The sequence below is a fragment of the Sinocyclocheilus anshuiensis genome, unplaced genomic scaffold (genome assembly GCF_001515605.1).
Source record: "Sinocyclocheilus anshuiensis isolate Anshui unplaced genomic scaffold, SAMN03320099.WGS_v1.1 scaffold1968, whole genome shotgun sequence".
Taxonomy (NCBI): domain Eukaryota; kingdom Metazoa; phylum Chordata; class Actinopteri; order Cypriniformes; family Cyprinidae; genus Sinocyclocheilus; species Sinocyclocheilus anshuiensis.
In genome coordinates this window covers 47,390-67,299 of record NW_015555840.1, presented here as the reverse complement: position 1 = coordinate 67,299, position 19,910 = coordinate 47,390, and the positions used below count along the sequence as shown (strand labels likewise).

The 19,910-nt window shown below is 36.6% G+C and overlaps 3 protein-coding genes across 3 annotated transcripts in view; 1 reads left to right on the top strand and 2 right to left on the bottom strand.

Annotated features, from left to right (window-relative positions):
* Window positions 1-5,175: 5,175 nt before the first annotated feature.
* LOC107675490 (uncharacterized) lies at window positions 5,176-9,079 on the bottom strand. The gene is made up of 3 exons (XM_016469853.1): window positions 8,897-9,079; window positions 8,752-8,810; window positions 5,176-8,481 (listed from the first exon to the last, which is right to left on the bottom strand). Exons 1-3 carry the CDS (start codon window positions 8,917-8,919, stop codon window positions 5,324-5,326), a joined length of 3,240 nt encoding a protein of 1,079 aa, XP_016325339.1. The 5' UTR covers window positions 8,920-9,079; the 3' UTR covers window positions 5,176-5,323.
* A 497-nt stretch (window positions 9,080-9,576) lies between these two features.
* LOC107675491 (E3 ubiquitin-protein ligase RNF182) lies at window positions 9,577-10,608 on the bottom strand. Its single transcript, XM_016469854.1, has 2 exons — window positions 10,122-10,608; window positions 9,577-10,014 (listed from the first exon to the last, which is right to left on the bottom strand). The coding sequence occupies exons 1-2, from the start codon at window positions 10,534-10,536 to the stop codon at window positions 9,956-9,958; spliced, it is 474 nt and encodes a 157-aa protein (XP_016325340.1). The 5' UTR covers window positions 10,537-10,608; the 3' UTR covers window positions 9,577-9,955.
* Window positions 10,609-18,780: 8,172 nt separating this feature from the next.
* LOC107675484 (uncharacterized) overlaps window positions 18,781-19,910 on the top strand; it is a 5,112-nt gene continuing 3,982 nt past the window's right edge. The window contains exon 1 of the mRNA XM_016469844.1: window positions 18,781-18,805. Coding sequence (XP_016325330.1) covers window positions 18,781-18,805 — 25 coding nt within the window. The remainder of the gene's footprint in view (window positions 18,806-19,910) is intronic.

Sequence of the window (19,910 nt, the reverse complement as noted above, 5' to 3'; positions counted from 1 at the left end):
AATTCAAACCCCGCAACCTTTGGGTTACGAGTCCGACTCTCTAACCATTAGGCCACAACTTCCTCAGCACATCTGTACATCTGTATACACGATAACACATCTGTATACTTCATTAAAGCAATTATGTTTTTTTCCTCTATATTTCTATTTCTGTTAGGGATATGCCGGTATCAAATTTTCATGTTGTGTTTACAGGGTTTCATTTAAATGAATTATTATTATTATTATTATTATTATTATTATTTCTGCAGTTTAGCGCCATCTGCTGTCAGAGAGTGAAAGTGCGCTTTCATCCAGAGCGTCTCTCACATGTTCCGCCATGTGCTTCTCGTCCGCTTGTTTACATCGCACAGGTCTTTCATGCAGCATACAGCTGTGTTGTGCATTTTGACCAGTTGATGGGAAAAGTATTCTTAAAATGCATTCAAAATTCTGAATAACTTGTAATATATAATTATTCACGGTATTTAGAAGAGCCCACGATAACAATATCGTGCATATTCATTACCGTGATATATCGCATTACCGAATACCGGCACAAGTCTAATTTCTGTATTATATTGCATTATTTAATTTTCTGTTTTTCTTATATTAGTGTTATATTTCATCTCTACTGTGTAATTCCTATGTGTGTCTGCACTATCATGTATGTTTGCTCTATGTCTGTATTGTCTTCTGCACTGGAAGCTCCTGTCGCGAAGACAAATTACTTGTGTGTGTAAACATACTTGGCAATAAAGCTCATTCTGACTTCTGACTTCTAGCCTGGTAGGCTACTTGCCTAAAATAGATGGGTTTATGATGTGCGGAGTTATTAGGCTACTTTTAGCCTTACCCTGGAGTTGGTTCACCTTCAGTATTTTGCAGAGTGACATTATTTGTCAGATTTTCAACTTTATTTCTTGTAATTGTGAATTACTGTATATCTTTCAATTGTGAGTTACTTGTAGTTATCTCATTCTATCTCATAATTGCCTTTATTTTTTTTTGTTCTGAGGTAGAACCAGCTTCCATAGTATGTGCCCTGTCATGCATTCACTGTCCTCTATAGACAGATAGAGTGGTAACAGTATCTCGGCTATACATCAATGAGCAGCAAGCTGTCTAGTTTTACTCAGAGCTGATAGATTACAGTATACAGAGTCTTAAGGGTCATTCCACACATTTTTCATGCATGTTTCACCAGTACAAAAGAGATCTTTATGTGGAAGGTCTTGTTTCAACTTGTGCGTGCACACTGACATCAGTTGAAGGCTGGGCATCTAGAATTGGAAGTGAGGGCACATATTCATGGGTGGCCTATTACCACAGGAGTACTTGTATTATTCAGAACACACAGTGGCCCCGGGACAAGGTGAATTAAACCTCAAACTCTGTGCACTGAGAAACACTTGCTATGCAACTGCTTTTTTATATTCTTACCCATCAGCAGCACATGCAGGAAAAACCTGACGGCCTTTGCTTTGTGATGACACAAACACTCTCACCTACAGGAGAAACACAGAAGTGAAGGTGTGCACCACCCATGGCCTGCTGGTAATCCACACGTGTCTGTAGTTTCACCATCTGGTCCCCAGGGTCTGTGGCTCAGCACACGGCTGAAGGCTGCAGGAAAGAAATGCATGAGTCTTTTGAACTTTTGACATGAAAAGAAGTGACAAAAATGATGTCAAAAAGCTGAATGTACAGTATCAGCAGCTGGCAGCCACAGTCATGCAGCATACGTGTGTGTGTGTGTGTGCGTGCAGGTTTTAGGGTTCTTTTGACTCTGATAAACCCTGTTTAGGGGTCTTAATTCACCCTTCCACAAAAAAAGGCCTAAAAAGTTCTTAAATCGGAGCAGAACGTCTTGCCATTAAATGTTGCATGCACTGCAAAAAATTAATATCTTCCTCAGGATTATTGTTTTTCGGCACAGTAATTATGAATTTGCAGTGTGATTAGAAGGTACAGTAAAAGTTATTTCCATATGTATCCCTGGACCACAAAACCAGTCATAAGGGTACATTTTTTTTCAAATTGAGATTTATTCATCACCTGAAAGCTGAATAAATAAGCTTTCCATTGATGTATGGCTTGTTGGGATAGGACAATATTTGGCCGAAATACAACTATTTGATAATCTGGTGAAGTGAAGATGAAGTTCTTAGCAATGCATATTACTAATCAAAAATTAAGTTTTAATATATTTACAGTAGGAAATTGACAAAATATCTTCATGGAACATAATCTTTACTTAATATCCTAATGATTTTTTGAAAAATCCATCATTTTGACCCATACAATGTTTTTTTTGGCTATTGCTAAAAATATACCCAAGCGACCTAAGACTGGTTTTGTGCTCCAGGGTCACATATTCTAGTGGTTTGGAAGCAGATATATTCCAGATATAAGCTTTTATTTAAATCATTTAGAGAGTATATTAATGTGTTCCATTCAGTGTATTTAGTTTTAGTTGAATTTAGTTGATCAAAAATACAGTAAAAACAGTAATATTGTGAAATATTATTAATTCAAAATAACTGTTTTCTGTTGTATTGTATTTTAAAATGGAATTCATTCCTGTGATGCAAAACTGAATTTTCAGCATCATTACTCCAATTTTCAGTGTCTCATGATCCTTCAGAAATCATTCTAATATGCTGAGATGCTGCTTAAGAAACATTTCTTATTATTATCAATGTTGAAAACAGTTGTGGTAATTAATATTATTGTGGAAACTGGGATGGGTTTTTTTCAGGATTCTTTGATGAATAGAATACTCAAAAGAACAACATTTGTTTGAAACAGGAATCTTTTCTAACATCTTAAATGTCTTTTTGATGCATGCTAAAAAAAATAAAATAAAATAAAAATAAATAAATAAATAAAATTTTTCAGATGTAGTCCTGACTCAAAGTTCTTACCTTTCACCTTATTCTAACTTTATATGGCGGCTAACAGCTTTAGCCTTGCAAAATTCATTCTTACAGCTGAGCTATACAGCAGGAAGTCTTCCTGCTTTATTACTTCCCTTTTGGCTCAGCAAGGCAGGAAGGCCAGTGAGTATGTGCACGAAAGAGAGAGTGACACAGTACTAGTCTTGGTTATCACAAGCTAATTTGGTATATGTTCTTTCTTACAGTCCTCTGTTTCCTCTCCTGTCCTCACAGATTTAAATGTGGCACAGTTGTAGTCAGTAATGTGTTGTAGTCCGTAAAGCCTCATTGATCACTTTGAGTGGAAAGCCCAACCAAAAGTTCAGCAGACGCAGGTCGATGGGGAACAGTAGTTTTGCTGTGTGTACTCATCGCCCACAGCATGGAGGGTAATTATGTTTTAATGCATTTTAATACCCTGTCATTATTGCTAAACTAAAACAGCTTTCTGTTGGACCCTTTTCTCTTGCCAGTTCCTTTCACTCCATGTATCTCTTTCCCATTCGCTAAAGAAATGTGGCCATATTTGCCAAGTTTATGTGCTAGTTCTAGTTTAGACAGAGTGGCTCTAGTCAAACTGAGGTTTCTTTTGAAGCTCAGATGAGATTTTTTTTTTGTTTTTTTTTCTGAATGCTTGAGACTGAAGCTATCAGAAGTTGGCTTCACATCCAAACATAAAGGCTCCCTGTACCCTAGCAGCACCCTAATAAGACTAGCTGTACAGAGTGTGAATAGCAGAGCGGTGAGGGGTCACTTTACTGCGGGGCCTCTATATTTTATTTTCCCCAAGAGCTGCCTGAGAACCCACAGACACATGCTACAGAATTCCCCCGCAGCTCGAGAGAGAAAGAGAGAGGGAAACAAGGAGACTTGGGTGAGAAAATGACAGAATGCAAAATGTTCATGCACACGTGGGTATTTTTGAGCATTTTTGTCTTTTGGTCCACCTTTACTTGTTGTTCAGCTAAATTGCAAATGGCCAATCATTAGAAATATAATCAAATTTTACAGCTTTAGATTCTCACTGCAAAGTTCTTAAAGTGGAATGTTCCATTTTCAAAGCATTTGTAGGGGGGAGCGTGACAATCCATTGTTCAATGTATGTAGTCATGATTGACAGAAAACCCCTCAGTTTTTTTTCTGTGTCCTGGCCTCATGCTGGGTCAGTGTGGATGGAGCGTAGACACGGGGATTTTCTTACACAGGCCCTTCTAATGGGAAAAAGTTAGGGGTCATTCTTAGAAAAGTGGCGGTTATGGCTTTGATACTACGCCATTGTAGAAGCGAGACTAACTGTCATTAATGATTATGATGATCAGAAATTATTTGTTCAACATGGTGATTCATTCAAGTGAGAATTACTCTTACAAAATTACGAATAATGTCATTTTAGAATTTTGTGTTTTTAATAGTCTCTAATAGACCTGCTAGGCTTTTTTCAAAACACTTCAGATTAATAATTATGTGCTCACACATTGCAAGCTTGCTCAAATACACATGCCTTTTCAGGTAGTTTCTTTTGGCAGTTCAGTCCTAATTAAAGAACAAAATAACTCCACAATGAACTCGAAGAACACTGTGAGATCATTCTGACAGCGCACACACTCCATCTGGTGGCCATCTGAGGCCATTTTTTTGTAATATATTGTTGACACAACTACCGACCTTTAAAAGGTTTAAAAAGTCAAATTATTTCGTTTTGATCGGTACTTAAATTACAACACAAGCATATTGATTGTCTTAAAAGTTCCAGAGTTTAAAAGTTACTGCACAACAGAAATGACCCAACTAGAGCTTCATTAAAATATCATATGTAAGGAAAATGTCTAGTCTAATGCGGAGAAAAATAAATAAATAAAAATAAAGTCCAACACGTGATTACGTTTTAGAAAGCTTTTCATTGGCCTGTACAATTAAAGTAATAGTTTGTCAGTAGCACTCAGAAAAAAACAATTTCTAGCAAACTGAATTCTGATCCATGGGCTTTGGAGACTAAACTGTTGGGGTGGGGGTCAGCAAGAAGAAGGAAATAGAAAGTGTGTGTGAGCCCATCCCTACATCAGGAAACTACTTTCACGATTTATGTAAAATTACATAAAGCCTCTTTGACAAAAACTTATGGATGCAATGTTTACTGTATTAAAATTTGTTATATTGTTATGCTTGGGGAGGGAAAAAATACTGTTAATACTATCCATATTTTTTCTTCCAAAATAAGGATTACCAAGGGGAAGTAAAGCACAAACTACAAAACTCCGAACTCACAAATTTAATGCAAGTGAATGTGACGACAGATCTGGTGCCATCTAAACACAGAAGAGAAAAACACTTCACATTTTAGTCTGTTGGTGTTAATGACGGTTGCCATTGGAGTACATACAGTAGAAAACTTGAAGAGGCAGATCTCAATCTGATGTCAGTTTGACCAGCAAAGTTGTATTGAGTATCAACGTTCCCTCAAAAAGTGGATCGGTACCCTCTGCTGTAGGTGTAGTAAGACTCCCAAGATCCAGCTGTGACTCAGAGGAATAGACAGTTGGTTGAGGTAGAGTATATTCTTCTGGAAATGGCAGCTGAGATTCTGTGGTGAAGTCTATAGCAGCAGTTGGCATAATATCAGGGAAACTTAAATCCACTGTACTTTCATCGGTTTCATTTTGTAAGGCTGAGATCATGGAGTTGTCAAAAAGCAGCTCTTTAAAACTTTCCTCCATCACTGATGTTGAATTGGAGCTGTTTTGCTTACTTTCAGGATCCACTTCTTTCTTTGCCGTGGTGTCAGCTGCGTTAGTGAAGGAGGCGCTACCAGCTATATCTGAAAACTGAACTGGTTTATAATCGTTTAGGCCTGTTTTTGTAGAAGATAAGTTGAGGTTTGATTTGGTTGAGGTTTTATCAAATGTATTAATGTACCTTCCGACTACAAAGCTGCTTGTGGGTCTTGATCCCTGGGCTTGTATGACGTTAGCTTTGCCAGAAGTTTTTATAGCAGATCTGTATATAGGTGACTGGTAAGTGAGCCCTGCAGAGCTATTAGTTTTATGACTATTAATGTCAGCAGACCTATATATTGCAGATTGGTAGGTTGGGACCACATTCTGGTGGTTTGTATTTTCTTCAGATCCCTTTCCTTCTTGAGTCACTTCGACCCACCTACTAATCACAGTGCTGCTTGTCGGTCTCAATCTTATGGGACTGTAATATTCAGTAACATTTGATTGTGTTATTCCAGCAGTGTTTCCGTCTTTAACTTCCTTCGTTGGATTCAACAGACCTTCATGTTCCTTCAAGCTATACCTGCGAAGTGGCTGGATAACAGCATTGTGTATTTGAGGATAGCCAGTCACTTTGTTCATAAGAGAAGACTTAAGCTCAGATGTGGGATTCTCATGACTGTTTCTAGATTTTATGGATGCGTCGTATGAGTTGGGTCCAACAAAACTGGTGTTTGAGGATCTCACTGCTGGAATTTCGCCTTGGTTAGATTCAGTGTGCTGGGCTGAAGCAAGCCTACTTGAAGTCCACCTCTGAGATGTTTTTGACTGAACTTCATCAACCGTCAACCCACCGTACCCTATTTTAGGGTGGTTCTGAAGGAAAACAGCTCCATTATTTGTAAGACTTGCTGAAGTATTCGTGCCGCTCAGAGATGTTTTCATCACTACAGCTTGACCTTTAACAACATGGTGCTTTGGAGCATTAGACATCGGGTTACTTGCACCTACAGTAGAAGAGACGGTTTCATGCGGAGGTCCATTATCAAAAGAATCTGTCTGATCCAGATAAATTTGTTTTTCTTGGCTTGTTTCAATGTCCTTGAACTGAAAAAGCATTTTCTGGTAGCTCTCACGTATCAAGGGCTTTTGAGCGAGTGCACTTAAGGTGGTATGTGGACGAGCAGGGGCATATTGCACAGAGTTTGAGAGAGGTTTTTGGCCAGAGTGCATTTCTGTTTTTTGTAGAGATGTCTGCAATGTAGGGACAAATGTGAAACCTTTGAAAGCATATGGCATTTTAGAAGTTAGATAATACGGTCTGTTTCGGCTACTAGACATACCTGAATTTTCTGATGTGCCTTGAGTGCCAGACACAGACGGACTAACGCTGTGGACGCTCTCAATTGTTTTACCAGGCACGAGACTTGGCGCAGGATCATTTTTAAAGAATAATGATTGCACTGCACTTTGGCCGAAGGAATTCAGATCTGTCCCATTTCGGATGTTATGCTGATTTGGCTTCTTTAATGAATGATTTGTTGGGTATGGTAGGTTCATATTTTTAGCCCATTCTGAAAGTAACATGGTGTTCTTTGCAAACTGCATTTGTGGGGTCAAGTCTGTGTTTTGTTTTGACCGGTCGAGTAGCGCAGACATCTGGATGCCACTGTTCTCATTTGATAGAAAGGAAGACCGGGCATTATTGGTCACTGAAGGCCTGAAGGCAGATATACCTGTAGCCAAATTACCATACTCCTTTTGACTGGGAAATGTTTGAATGGGCGCAAGATTCTGACTACTTTGTCCCCTATTTTGGTAATCATTTTGTGTAGATGTCAAGTGAATGTCCTTGAAAGTGTAGCTGCTCGTGGCTGATTTTGTACTGGGACTGGCAACCCTTTCAGAACTAGGCAGCTTGACGTGATCATGTTGAAAAGAAAACATGAGAGATTTTTTAAACGGAAGGATGCCATGACCTCTATTTGAATTTGATCTCGTAAAGCCAGGAGATACTGGTGTTGGGATTGTTGGAGGTTTGTACACCTTGGAAAGAGCTACATCCCTCGTATTCTCGTAGGAAATTTGAGAAATTACTCCAGTCCCAGCAGAAAAAGCATGTGGTAATTGATTTGCTCTTACAATTGAGGGAGATGTATTCCTCAGCACTTTTTGATTCTGGCCGCGGTTTTGAAGTAAATGACCAAACAGCATGTTTCCATCACTTTTGTGCCTCATTTGGTTCACAGTTGAGCTTCTAGACATATAATTAGTTGGAATATTTTCCCTCAAATAGGGTTCATTGAGTCGTAATGGTCGTGAACTTTCTGAGGGCATTTCTGATTTCAAAATATGTTGATATCCAAATGAGCCAGATCTATACACATTTGCTGCATGCATTCCACCATTTTTCCTCACTAGCCTTGGGGCCATATTAGGATCACTAGAGCTCATTTGGCTCCCTTTAAAGTCTAAAGGATTTTGTTCCTGTCGGACTGTTTGCAAAGTATAGCTTCTTTTGGCATCAATGCCATCATTAAATTTGACACTTGAAAATTCAACAGGATTATTTCTGCGATTTGTATTGGACTGGACTTTATTTGGGACTGAATGGTAATAGATAACATCTGCAGAAGCTCTTATGTCAGTGGAGCTGAAGCTTGGATTTTTTGCATTGCCATCATTTCTCTGGCTGTATGAGGCTGAGTTGATCCTGGGTAGCTGATATTTGCTGTTAAATTGTTCTACGTTCCCTTGAAGTCTTACTGGACTTTGAATGGGTGGACTAACACTTCTGAAATTTTCCAACATTTTGATCTTTGAATCATCTGAGATGTTTCCTAAAGGCACTGGTGATGAACCAACAATATTTTTTGTTATTTATAATGGCAGCAAATTTAAAGCCAGTTTATTTAGATAAGCATGCTATATATATATATTCTGAAAACACCCAAAGGACAATAATACATTTTGACTACTTTCAAATCACAACTGTTCTAAATATTTACACCCTGAAAAACTAAAATTACATTTACATTACATTAAATCATATAGCAGATGACTTTATCCAAAGCGACTTACAAATGAGAACAGAAGCAACCAAAACAACAAAATCTTACCGATTGACGCATCAGGCAAACATCCCACAACAGAAAGAGTCAAACCAACCAAAGCCAGTCTATAAAAAAAGTAGTCAGACTTAAAATTACAATATATTATAACAAAAATAAAATGGTTGTACTAAATGAAGGTCTAAATGCTTACCTCAGATAGTATTGAGGAGACATGTTTTAAGGACTAACGCACTTGTGCTTTCGTGCCACACCTGCTCAAAGTTAGCCTACTAATGTGGGCTCACTGAAATGCTAATATTGTTGATCAGTACAATGGTGATCACTGATGAGACTCACCTGAATACATTTAAAGCTAAAGACATGCACATTTGCACAATTCTCACATTTTACGAGTTCTGAAAGTATGATGAAAATGTGGTACTCTGCCCTTGCCTTTAAAACAAGTATATGTAGTGGTAAAAAAAAGACAATGTGCTAAACTGGCCATAAAAATTATACAAAATTTTATTTGGTACAAATCAGTATACAGTAATTTCCTCTTAAAAATGCAAAATACATACAAAATTAATTTATGATCATGAAACTTGTTTAAAAAGATAAATATAATCCAGGTTCTTTCCTCTGATACAAATGTAACACTGAAAAACTTTGTAACTTTTTTTATTAAACTTATTAACACCTTATTAAAACGTATTAATTTATTAAATACAAGTAACATTTCGTAGAAATTATTCAAAATCATTTCATTACAATAATGTAAAAGAGAGAGAACTTGTTGGGTACGGTCTCCATAATTTTGTAACAGCAAAAAGAGCACCAAAAAATTATATTGGCCTAAAACTACTGGCAGTGTGGTTCATTTAAAAAAAAAAGTGAACATGTTTTTGTTGCCGTGTTTATAGGTTGCTAACAATCCTAAACGTCTGTTATGGTGACGAGCCACACCCAACAGCAAACAGTCCTCCTTCACTGAACAGACACTGTGACATTCGACCGCTTCAGAGCACAAACACATCATGCCATCCGTAGGATCCCACTGCGGAGTGCCATCCATAACCTCGAGACAGCAGGGCAGTGACACCCACAGACATTGAAGGGGACACATCCACACAAATGTTCAGATTAGCAGTAAACCAGTGTTTTTCAATAGATGATTCTTAAATGATTACATCTGTTCCCTTAAATCATGTGTGGTTGCATCTGTTGGCCTAAGGAGTGTCTGAATGACAACAACTTGAAATGTTGTCTTTCACATCATGTAGTAGGACATCATTGCCAGGTCCCTCAAGTCTTCATCAGTCACACAATCTGAAAGCACACATGACCATTAACTATTTAAGGTACTCAATGCATGCATTAAAGACATTAAAACACACATGCTAGTTGACAAGAGGTTGTCGAGGTGAAATACTCACTTCTCCGCTCATCCCCGGTGACTTTTTTACACAGGCGACTTAAGCATTTCATCAGGTGTCCTTTTCGCGATATTGGCGGCGGCGGAATGTCCTCTTTTGGTAGGATGACCACGTCCCGGTCTAGCTTCTCGGTGTCTTCATCGTCGTCCGCACATTCCTCCACGCTGCCCGCGGTTACTAGCCGCTCAAAAATGTCTTCGTCTATCGGTAGGTTCTCTTGGATTCTCGCCTTCGACAGCGGAGTCGAGTGACGGCACAGCGGACACGTTATCCGGGCTTCAGGGCTCTCCACGGACCGCCCGAGCGTCACCAGGCATCTCTCACAAAACGTGTGTTTGCAGCACAGCTGTCGAGGACACCGCCGACCGAGGTTGTAAATTCGGTAGCAGATTCCGCACTCCGTTTCTAGACACATGTTGTTTGTTTGCTTCTCTCTTGTTGCGAACTCTCGAAGTAGTTGGTAGTAAAGTGCCGGTGATTCTTATAGTGAAGGCTACGTAGGAGGGAGGAGTCCAGCTGACTTTAGCAACAGGACTAGCATTTCTAAACAAAGTAATGTCATCGTCTCCAAGCACGGTGATGTCATTACTTTCAACTATAGGTAGGGATTAGCGATGCCACTTATTTTGTTTTCGATACGATACCGATACTTTTAAAGGTCAGTATCGTCGATACCGATACGATACTTCTAAACTGAACTTTTAAATTATGCAATGTATTAAATTATTAAATTACTAAGAGTAAAATGGGTAATGATATCCACTTAACTTTATGTTTGAAACGCATTTTAACAATCAATACGCCTTAACTGCAACTTATTAGGTTATATTTTTGTTTACACGTGGTTAAAATATGTTTACTGTAGTGGTAACCATTGAAATCTACAAATTGAACCATTGAAATAGTACAAATACTATTGTTGAACTACGGTCACTTTAGTAAAACCATGGTTCATTTTCATAAGGGACTGCCAGTGACAGGCTGTTGTGTGCGTATGCAACCTTTTTATTCTGACAGTGCATGATTTATGCATTACAGAATAGAACATGATCAATATGAACTTTAAACGTTCGATTTAAATACATGTAGGCTAATTGCACAAACTGTAGACTACAATTTCAGTTTGTTGATTGTGTATAATAACTCAAACATATGTTTTGTTCTGTCCTCCGATAAGCATTGTTCTGGGCTGCCCTTTCCAAAAAGCATCAATGCTTTCTTATGATGATTTTGGGAAACGCAGCTCTGTTTGAATGGACTGTCAGAAGTCAGTGAACGCTCTCAGTGGTTCTCTGTGGTTCAGATGAGCAGGAAAATAGTTCGATCCTACACAATTATTCGCTAACATAGGTTATTTCGTCAAATTCAATGCATATTGTATGCATTATTATTATTATTATTTTTTGTTAAATAAACAAAATCACTGGTAAATAAAAATCCTTAGTATATATTTTTTATTTGAGTATCGATACTTGCATCAGTATCGATATATCAATACTTCAGGATCGATATGCCCATCCCTACCTATAGGCTTTTTCTGCCCTCCGATAGCATAACCTAACATCATCAGAAGTGAAATCATATTGGCCTACGTGTCTTACCGTACTTCAACTTTTTTTTTTTTTACCATAAATATATAGCCTATAGTAAAAGTTTGTATTGAGTAAAACAACGCAGAAATTCCACATCTATTGATTCTGCAAACACTACTATATGTGTAGTTATATGCTACTGATATGAGGGGTTATTATAGTAAATCTAGTAAGTCAATGTCAAATGAGGCCCAGTTTACTTTAATTCACCCGTATTGTTTTTAACAATGCAGTAAAATGAATGATATATTAAATAAACACTATTAAACTCTTTACATTTTTTACATTTAATTTTGGTGTTTTAAGATTTAAGGTGACATTTAAACTAGTCAAACTCAGAATTACATAATCTTTTTTTGTTTGTTTTTCTTGACGTTTGTACAAGAAAACTGTAGAAATATATTTTTATTTTTTTCCTTTTTCCCTATAGCTTACCGGAATCCATGACTTTGTTTTCTACTGTAAGTTTGGAGGGAACAACTGTTTCATAAAAATAAACAGTGATTACAGCAAGGGAAATACAATACATCCGAGCTGTGCTTATTAGCCTTCTCCAAACAAAACCACTCTACCCCACTGTGAGATTTCCCAGAATGCACTGGTCTCCTGTTTTCTCCCTCCCCGTCATTCCCTTACTTGGTCTTGGGTGTGCCGTGTTAAACTGGCTGTAGCCGGCTGTCCTTTCCTTGGAGTGCTTCCTGTATTCTCTAGTATCCCACATAACTTTTTGAACTTTCTTCTTAAGAACACACACTTGTTTACTCTGTTATCTAATACTTTTGTGTATAGATCAAAGTTCAGAGTTTGTCATATATATATATATATGTGTGTGTATATATATATATATGTATGTAATAGAAATATGAATATCGCTAACATTATAATGTTGTAGAAACACCGAAAAGTATGTAATTTTGGTGTTTCTACCCAGTAAATCCTGAAAGAGGAATCCTGACATGTTATACATGATCAAGACGAAAAAGGAGGAAGTTGAGAAATAGTCAAAAATGAAAAAAAAGGTTGACTGAGGATGTCACTGCCAGCCACGTTCAACGTGCTGTTAAACATTCACTACCATATGACCATCTACACAGTATTATTATTATTATTTTTTGTTAAATAAACAAAATCACTGGTAAATAAAAATCCTTAGTATATATTTTTTATTTGAGTATCGATACTTGCATCAGTATCGATATATCAATACTTCAGGATCGATATGCCCATCCCTACCTATAGGCTTTTTCTGCCCTCCGATAGCATAACCTAACATCATCAGAAGTGAAATCATATTGGCCTACGTGTCTTACCGTACTTCAACTTTTTTTTTTTTTTTACCATAAATATATAGCCTATAGTAAAAGTTTGTATTGAGTAAAACAATGCAGAAATTCCACATCTATTGATTCTGCAAACACTACTATATGTGTAGTTATGTGCTACTGATATGAGGGGTTATTATAGTAAATCTAGTAAGTCAATGTCAAATGAGGCCCAGTTTACTTTAATTCACCCGTATTGTTTTTAACAATGCAGTAAAATGAATGATATACTAAATAAACACTATTAAACTCTTTACATTTTTTACATTTAATTTTGGTGTTTTAAGATTTAAGGTGACATTTAAACTAGTCAAACTCAGAATTACATAATCTTTTTTTGTTTGTTTTTCTTGACGTTTGTACAAGAAAACTGTAGAAATATATTTTTATTTTTGTCCTTTTTCCCTATAGCTTACCGGAATCCATGACTTTGTTTTCTACTGTAAGTTTGGAGGGAACAACTGTTTCATAAAAATAAACAGTGATTACAGCAAGGGAAATACAATACATCCGAGCTGTGCTTATTAGCCTTCTCCAAACAAAACCACTCTACCCCACTGTGAGATTTCCCAGAATGCACTGGTCTCCTGTTTTCTCCCTCCCCGTCATTCCCTTACTTGGTCTTGGGTGTGCCGTGTTAAACTGGCTGTAGCCGGCTGTCCTTTCCTTGGAGTGCTTCCTGTATTCTCTAGTATCCCACATAACTTTTTGAACTTTCTTCTTAAGAACACACACTTGTTTACTCTGTTATCTAATACTTTTGTGTATAGATCAAAGTTCAGAGTTTGTCATATATATATATATATGTGTGTGTATATATATATATATGTATGTAATAGAAATATGAATATCGCTAACATTATAATGTTGTAGAAACACCGAAAAGTATGTAATTTTGGTGTTTCTACCCAGTAAATCCTGAAAGAGGAATCCTGACATGTTATACATGATCAAGACGAAAAAGGAGGAAGTTGAGAAATAGTCAAAAATGAAAAAAAAGGTTGACTGAGGATGTCACTGCCAGCCACGTTCAACGTGCTGTTAAACATTCACTACCATATGACCATCTACACAGTCTCATGAGTTATAAATAGAACAAAAAGCTCTTAATCATGTACTTACAGTATGCAACAATACCAAAAAGTTAGTCGGTTCTGTCCCATGGATTTTCCATGGGTTATGTTACAGTTGTTGTTTCAGTGCCAGATATTATGTGTCTGTGGAAAAGTAAGTACATTTTATGAAATGTTTTGTCTTTTTTCTTTGCATGTGTGTAATAATGCTCAAACCTTATTTGAACAGTATTAAGAAGTGATTTTTAAATGGCTTTCCAGACTCATAAACCTTCCTCTTTTAATCTTGGCATGATGGTGCCATGTTCTTTCATGCTTAAATGAATAATTCAGCCAATAATGAAAATTCTGTCATGATTTACTCACCTTCATGATGTTCTAACTTGGTGGGACTGACTTTTTTCTGTGAAAAGAAGATATTTTGAAGAAGGTAAAAAAAATCTTCTTTTGTGCTTCACAGAATAAAGAAAGTCATGACAGAATGTTTTTTTATTTTTTGGGTGAACTTTAAGACCAAACCAGACCAGTTTATTGAAGTTTATATAAGGTGTATGCACCTATTTACATTTACATTACATTTAGTCATTTAGCAGACGCTTTTATCCAAAGCGACTTACAAATGAGGACAATAAAACTTATTTTAATAAAATAAATAAAACTTATTTTACAATATTTTTAGGCCCTTTCTATAGTGATAAATGTAGGGATCTACTAACTTTTTCCACACAATAAATGGTAACTTCTGGTTATTTGGGCTGTACAAATCAATCATTCAAATAAATTTGAATTAGTTTATATATGAGCAATATCACACTCGTACCCGTAATATGGCTCTATATCAGCATGGCTGTGATTCGGCTGTAGGCACGAGGCTGCAGGTAATCACGGCCATGCTGTTATAGAGCGATATCACACGGGTACGGGTGTGATATTGCGTTTGTACAACAGTTCGACGACACAAGTGTGTAAATAAGTAACCAGGAAGTGTCCTGGTTGTATGCAGAACTACTTTCTTCTGCCACGGATTCAAATCTCAAGTTGACAGTTTAACAGTTGAGCCCAAGCCTCCGTTACTAATTTGAAAACGTCACTTTAGAACTAGTAACGAAGGAACGTTGAGTTGCTTCATTAAAAGCTCACTGAAGAACTGGCCAAAGTAAGGCTGCTCTTAGCGGTTAATGCCCTGAACAGCTGCAGACGCCCTGGAGCTTACATCTCTGAAAACATCAAAGCAAATTTAGATTTATGATATTTAGATATTTTCTTTATTAACAAACAATATATTTGAAGTCTAAACAACTACATTCCGTGACACAAAAACAGTATTATTTATAAAATTATAGTGGATTTGGGCGTCTGCCATGACACTTGATGTGAGAAATGCTGCAAGCGGAGTAATACAACCGGTGAAACGGGTGAATATCTCATGGGTGGAAAGACTTCTCAGGCAAATTTATTTATTTATTTGTCTGTTTTCATTGAAATTTTAGTAAATTTTTAGTAATTTTGCCATTTAATTTGTTTTTGTTGTTTTTCAAGTAGCCTATGTATAGTTTTATTGTTTTTAGTTTCAGTTCTTTTAGTACTTCAAGCTGAACTAAATGAAAATAAGAAATGTTGCCTTGCCAACTAGCCGAAATAAAATAGGTTTAAGTTTTGAGATTTTATTTTATTTTGGTTAACGTTTATTTTTTATTTCGATTTTTTTCATAGTGTTAGTTTTAACAATCCGTGTGTATTATATTTTACACAGCACTGTATTGTATCAAATGCAAAGTAAATTTACATATACATATAAATTTAAAATACAATTTTGCAGATTAACATATTTTAAATTAATAAAAATAACAGTGCACATCTATGAAAGCATCCCACAGCAACAATAGGCCTAGCTCTTGTGCTGTTCCCTCTCCTAGTAACCATGTCATCTCTTGATAATAAATGTCAGTGAAAGCAGCTCCCACCCCAGCCATACAGAGCGTGGTATCAGGGGAGGGTAAGAGACAGAAAGAAAGATGTACAAAAACATATACACATGCGGAATAAAAACAGACAGTGTTAAACGGTGACAAAGCTTAGTCAACAGTTTTTTCCCAAACTTCTCACTTGTGAATTTAAACTGACCCAGCATGGACCCAGCGTTCACTTTTGAAAGGGCACAGACTATTTCACCTTGAAAAAAAAAGCAGGACTGGAACGGTGAGTGAATCTTTCATCCTTCTTCACGCACTATAAACTATGGCACTAATAGAACACCCAGCTCTGGTTCTCTGAATGACAGCAATGATAAGCCGTCAAATGCAATTAAAACTCCCTGTACAGACTTCACAAATATACGAATATATATTTACTTGTCCTTTCTATTTCCTTGCCAGTTCTTAATATTAAAGTGTAGATTGTTTATGAAAGATTTTCACAGTGTAACTACATGCGTTCTTTCTGAAAACAATGAATATCATTCTGTAACTCACATGACCAGATGTCAAGTGGTTTTGTTTAATGTGTAGCATAATTCAGCTACATTTGCAAATTGCCACAACAAATGACAATAACATACAAATAAAAATTTTGCATATGAAGATCTGCAGTGCTTATATTTTAATAAATCTTAAAGTCCAAGTTTGCACTCTTAAATATTGTCTCTTATTCTCTAGAGACCCGCATTGCTAGGCAGCCCCTCCTGTGAGTGATGGTTGCTTTGACTATGCCCTCTCGAGAGTTGGATTGAAACTGCAACACTAATAAGAAAACAGACAGCAGGGTTTATTAGAAGTAAACATTGCTAGTAAACCCTGCTGTATTTGGCGCCTTTTGTATGTGCAGTTATCGTACATGTGTACATGTAAACATTTCTTGCCCAATGAGTGAGTTTTAGATGCAAAGCTTTTGAGACTGAAAACATATTTCACTTTAATACAATGTGCAGATGAAAGTGAAATCTGATGAAATCATCACAAAAATGTGGTGTTCCCATGCCAAAGGTGGCTCGTTTATATGCAGGTGTAGACATACAGTACATACATTTACTAGGCTAATCATAATCATGAGGTCTATGTGACTTCTCAGTGAGTTTTTGTTGGTATTTTGGTGTTGTGCCAAGACCCAGTTTCTCAATATTTTTGTGATTTCATGCACAGGAAGTGTGAGAGTAACTTGTGAAACTGGTCAGTTCCACTTATGTATAAATTGGATGGGACTTGATTTAGTAGGTTTAATCTGGTAAATAAAAAAGTAGTGTTTCATCTTTATATGCATGTTTATATGGTTAAGGACATTCAGCACTTAAAACTTTTTGTTAAATTTTTGTTGAACCGTTATTTGCTATTACATCACTTGCATGCAGTGGATCCTCTGCAGTGAATGGTTGCCGGCAGAATGAGAGTCCAAAGTAATCCACATGACCCCAGTCCATCTGTTAACATTTTGTGAAGTGAAAATCTGCATGTTTGTAATAAACAAATCCATTAAGTCCATAAAGTTTTTAACTTTAAACCCATTTTAACTTCCACGGGCTAAAATGTCCTCTATCCACAATATTGCTTTCTACAGTGAAAAAGTTGTCTTGTCTGAATCAGGAGAGAAATACAGTATGCACAGATCAAGCACAGTTTACACGCCAAAACAGTTCTAAACAAGCATTATTATGGAGTATGGACTTTACGTTTTGGACGTTTAAAGTTAAAACGCCTTAATGATGGCTTTGTTTTTAAACATGAAGCTTTTCACTTCACAAGACATTAACTGATGAACTGGAGTCGTGTGGATTATTGTGATGTCTTTATCAGCTGTTTGGACTCTCATTCTGACGGCACCCATTCACTGAAGAAGATCCATTGGTGAGCAAGTGATGTAATGCAAAATTTTTCCAAATCTGTTCCGATGAACAAACAATCTCATCTACATCTTTGATGGCCTGATGGTGAGTAAAATTTCAGTACATTTCTATTCCCCCTCATTTGTTCCAAACCAAACAGTTGCTGGTATAGCTATTCACTTCCATAGAAAAAAATACTATGGAAGTCAATTGTTTGGTCTCTGTCTTTGTGCCCATCTGTGGCATCACTGATTCTTAGATGATACCTGATTAAGCAGGTTTAATAGGGTCCTTTAATAGGGTACTTTTGTGTCCATGAATTTTTCCTTTTTTAGCCATGACGAAAAAAAAGAACAGTTGTATTTTTAAATGCTATGCTGAAAAACCAAAATTGAAATTAGACCCGCACACACAAAATGCTGCCTAAAAAAGTAAAATATTGACTTCTTTTCAGATTTTTATTCATGACTTTTTGCACCTTTAATAAACATTTGAAAAATGCAGAAATTAATATAGAAAAATGTCGATTTTAACAAGTTTTCTTTGGCCAAATTAGAAGTAATGCTTCTCCAGCACGTTCAGGGCTGTGTTTCCCAAAAGCAACTATGGTTGCAAGTTCCGTCGTCACCAGTAGAGTTAAATGGAACTAATTGCGACCATATTAGCTAACGATGCTTTTGGGAAACACACCCCAGTTCAGTTGAGAACTAGAGCCATTGCTGGAACAATGCAGAGACCAAATTCAAATATGAATTTATAATAGACATTGCAGAATCCTGGGAAATAATCGTCATGAAATTATATATTGGAATATAATTTTGTGTGCTATCTGGGTCACGGTGGCTATTTGAGAGGACCATGCATGGTCACTCAAGTAGCCTACGTACACTCTAAAAAAAAGATGGTTCTTTAAAGGTTCTTTACATGTAGTAACGGTTCTATTTAGATCCATAGCATCCTGAAGAACCCTTTTATGCTGAAATGGTTCTTTGTGTTATAGTTTAGGGTTCTTTATTCCCACCCTTTTTGTAGCATGAGAGCATGTTCTAGTACACCCCCAAAACAAAATCAAGGCTTTGTAAAAGAGCATAATAGGACCCCTTTAACTTTAAAATTGTAACTGGTTTCCAAACAAACACGTTCTTTTCTCTTTTTAGTTTTTTGGTCATATGTAAGTGTGAGCAGCTCTGTTAAGCTGAGGATCCTTCTCCACTTCTCCACTAAGTAAGTAACAGAGACATTGAATTTATAATACATAATGTTAGAATTTTTTTTAATTTAATTTAACACTAGAACTCCCTATTCTATTTCTATTCTATCTGCTTGTTTTCTCTTTAATCTGTCTATTCTATCTACTTTTTATTTATTATAAAAAAAATAAAAATAAAAAACCTTGCTATGTGTACTATGTTAGACTAACCGGGATTTGTCACAACACTTATATATTGTTGCTCTTTTGTCATGTTGATTGCTTCTATTACCCTCATTAAGTCGCTTTGGATAGAAGTGTCTGATAAATAATTCAATGTAAATGTAATGTAATTATTACTTGGGTTTATGCATAAACATACCTAGTCACAAAAAAAAATTAAAGCTATCCCATGACTTTATATCACGTTTTTCTTTTAACATTGTGCAGGGCTCACATTCTGTCTATTTTTGCTTTTGGCCTTCATAGACATTTTTGTTTTTACTCAAACAAATGGACAACTCTAAACTCAATTGTGTATTTCAGATGCATCACATCCCACAACCTCATCATCTGCAGAGAGAAACTGCCACTTAATCATACCAAAATGATGGACTTTAAAGGGTTAGTTCACCCAAAAATAAAAATTAGGCTGCGTTTTACTCACCCCCAATGCATCCTAGGTGTATATGACTTTCTTCTTTCAGACGAATCCAGTCGGAGTTTTATAAAAAATTGTCTTTGATCTTTCAAGCTGTTTAATGCCACTCAGCGGGTGTTGCAGTGCATCAGTCCAAAA

Excerpts from the sequence above, each read along its gene's own strand:
- LOC107675491 (XM_016469854.1), bottom strand. The coding sequence starts at position 10,536 with ATGTGTCTAGAAACGGAGTGCGGAATCTGCTACCGAATTTACAACCTC. Across the intron at positions 10,015-10,121 it reads CACCGGGGATGAGCGGAGAA|ATTGTGTGACTGATGAAGAC; the intron begins GTGAGTATTTCA and ends GTGTGCTTTCAG.
- LOC107675490 (XM_016469853.1), bottom strand. The coding sequence starts at position 8,919 with ATGTCTCCTCAATACTATCTGAG. Across the intron at positions 8,811-8,896 it reads TCTCCTCAATACTATCTGAG|ACTGGCTTTGGTTGGTTTGA; the intron begins GTAAGCATTTAG and ends CTTTTTTTATAG. Across the intron at positions 8,482-8,751 it reads TTTGCCTGATGCGTCAATCG|TGCCTTTAGGAAACATCTCA; the intron begins GTAAGATTTTGT and ends GTTCATCACCAG.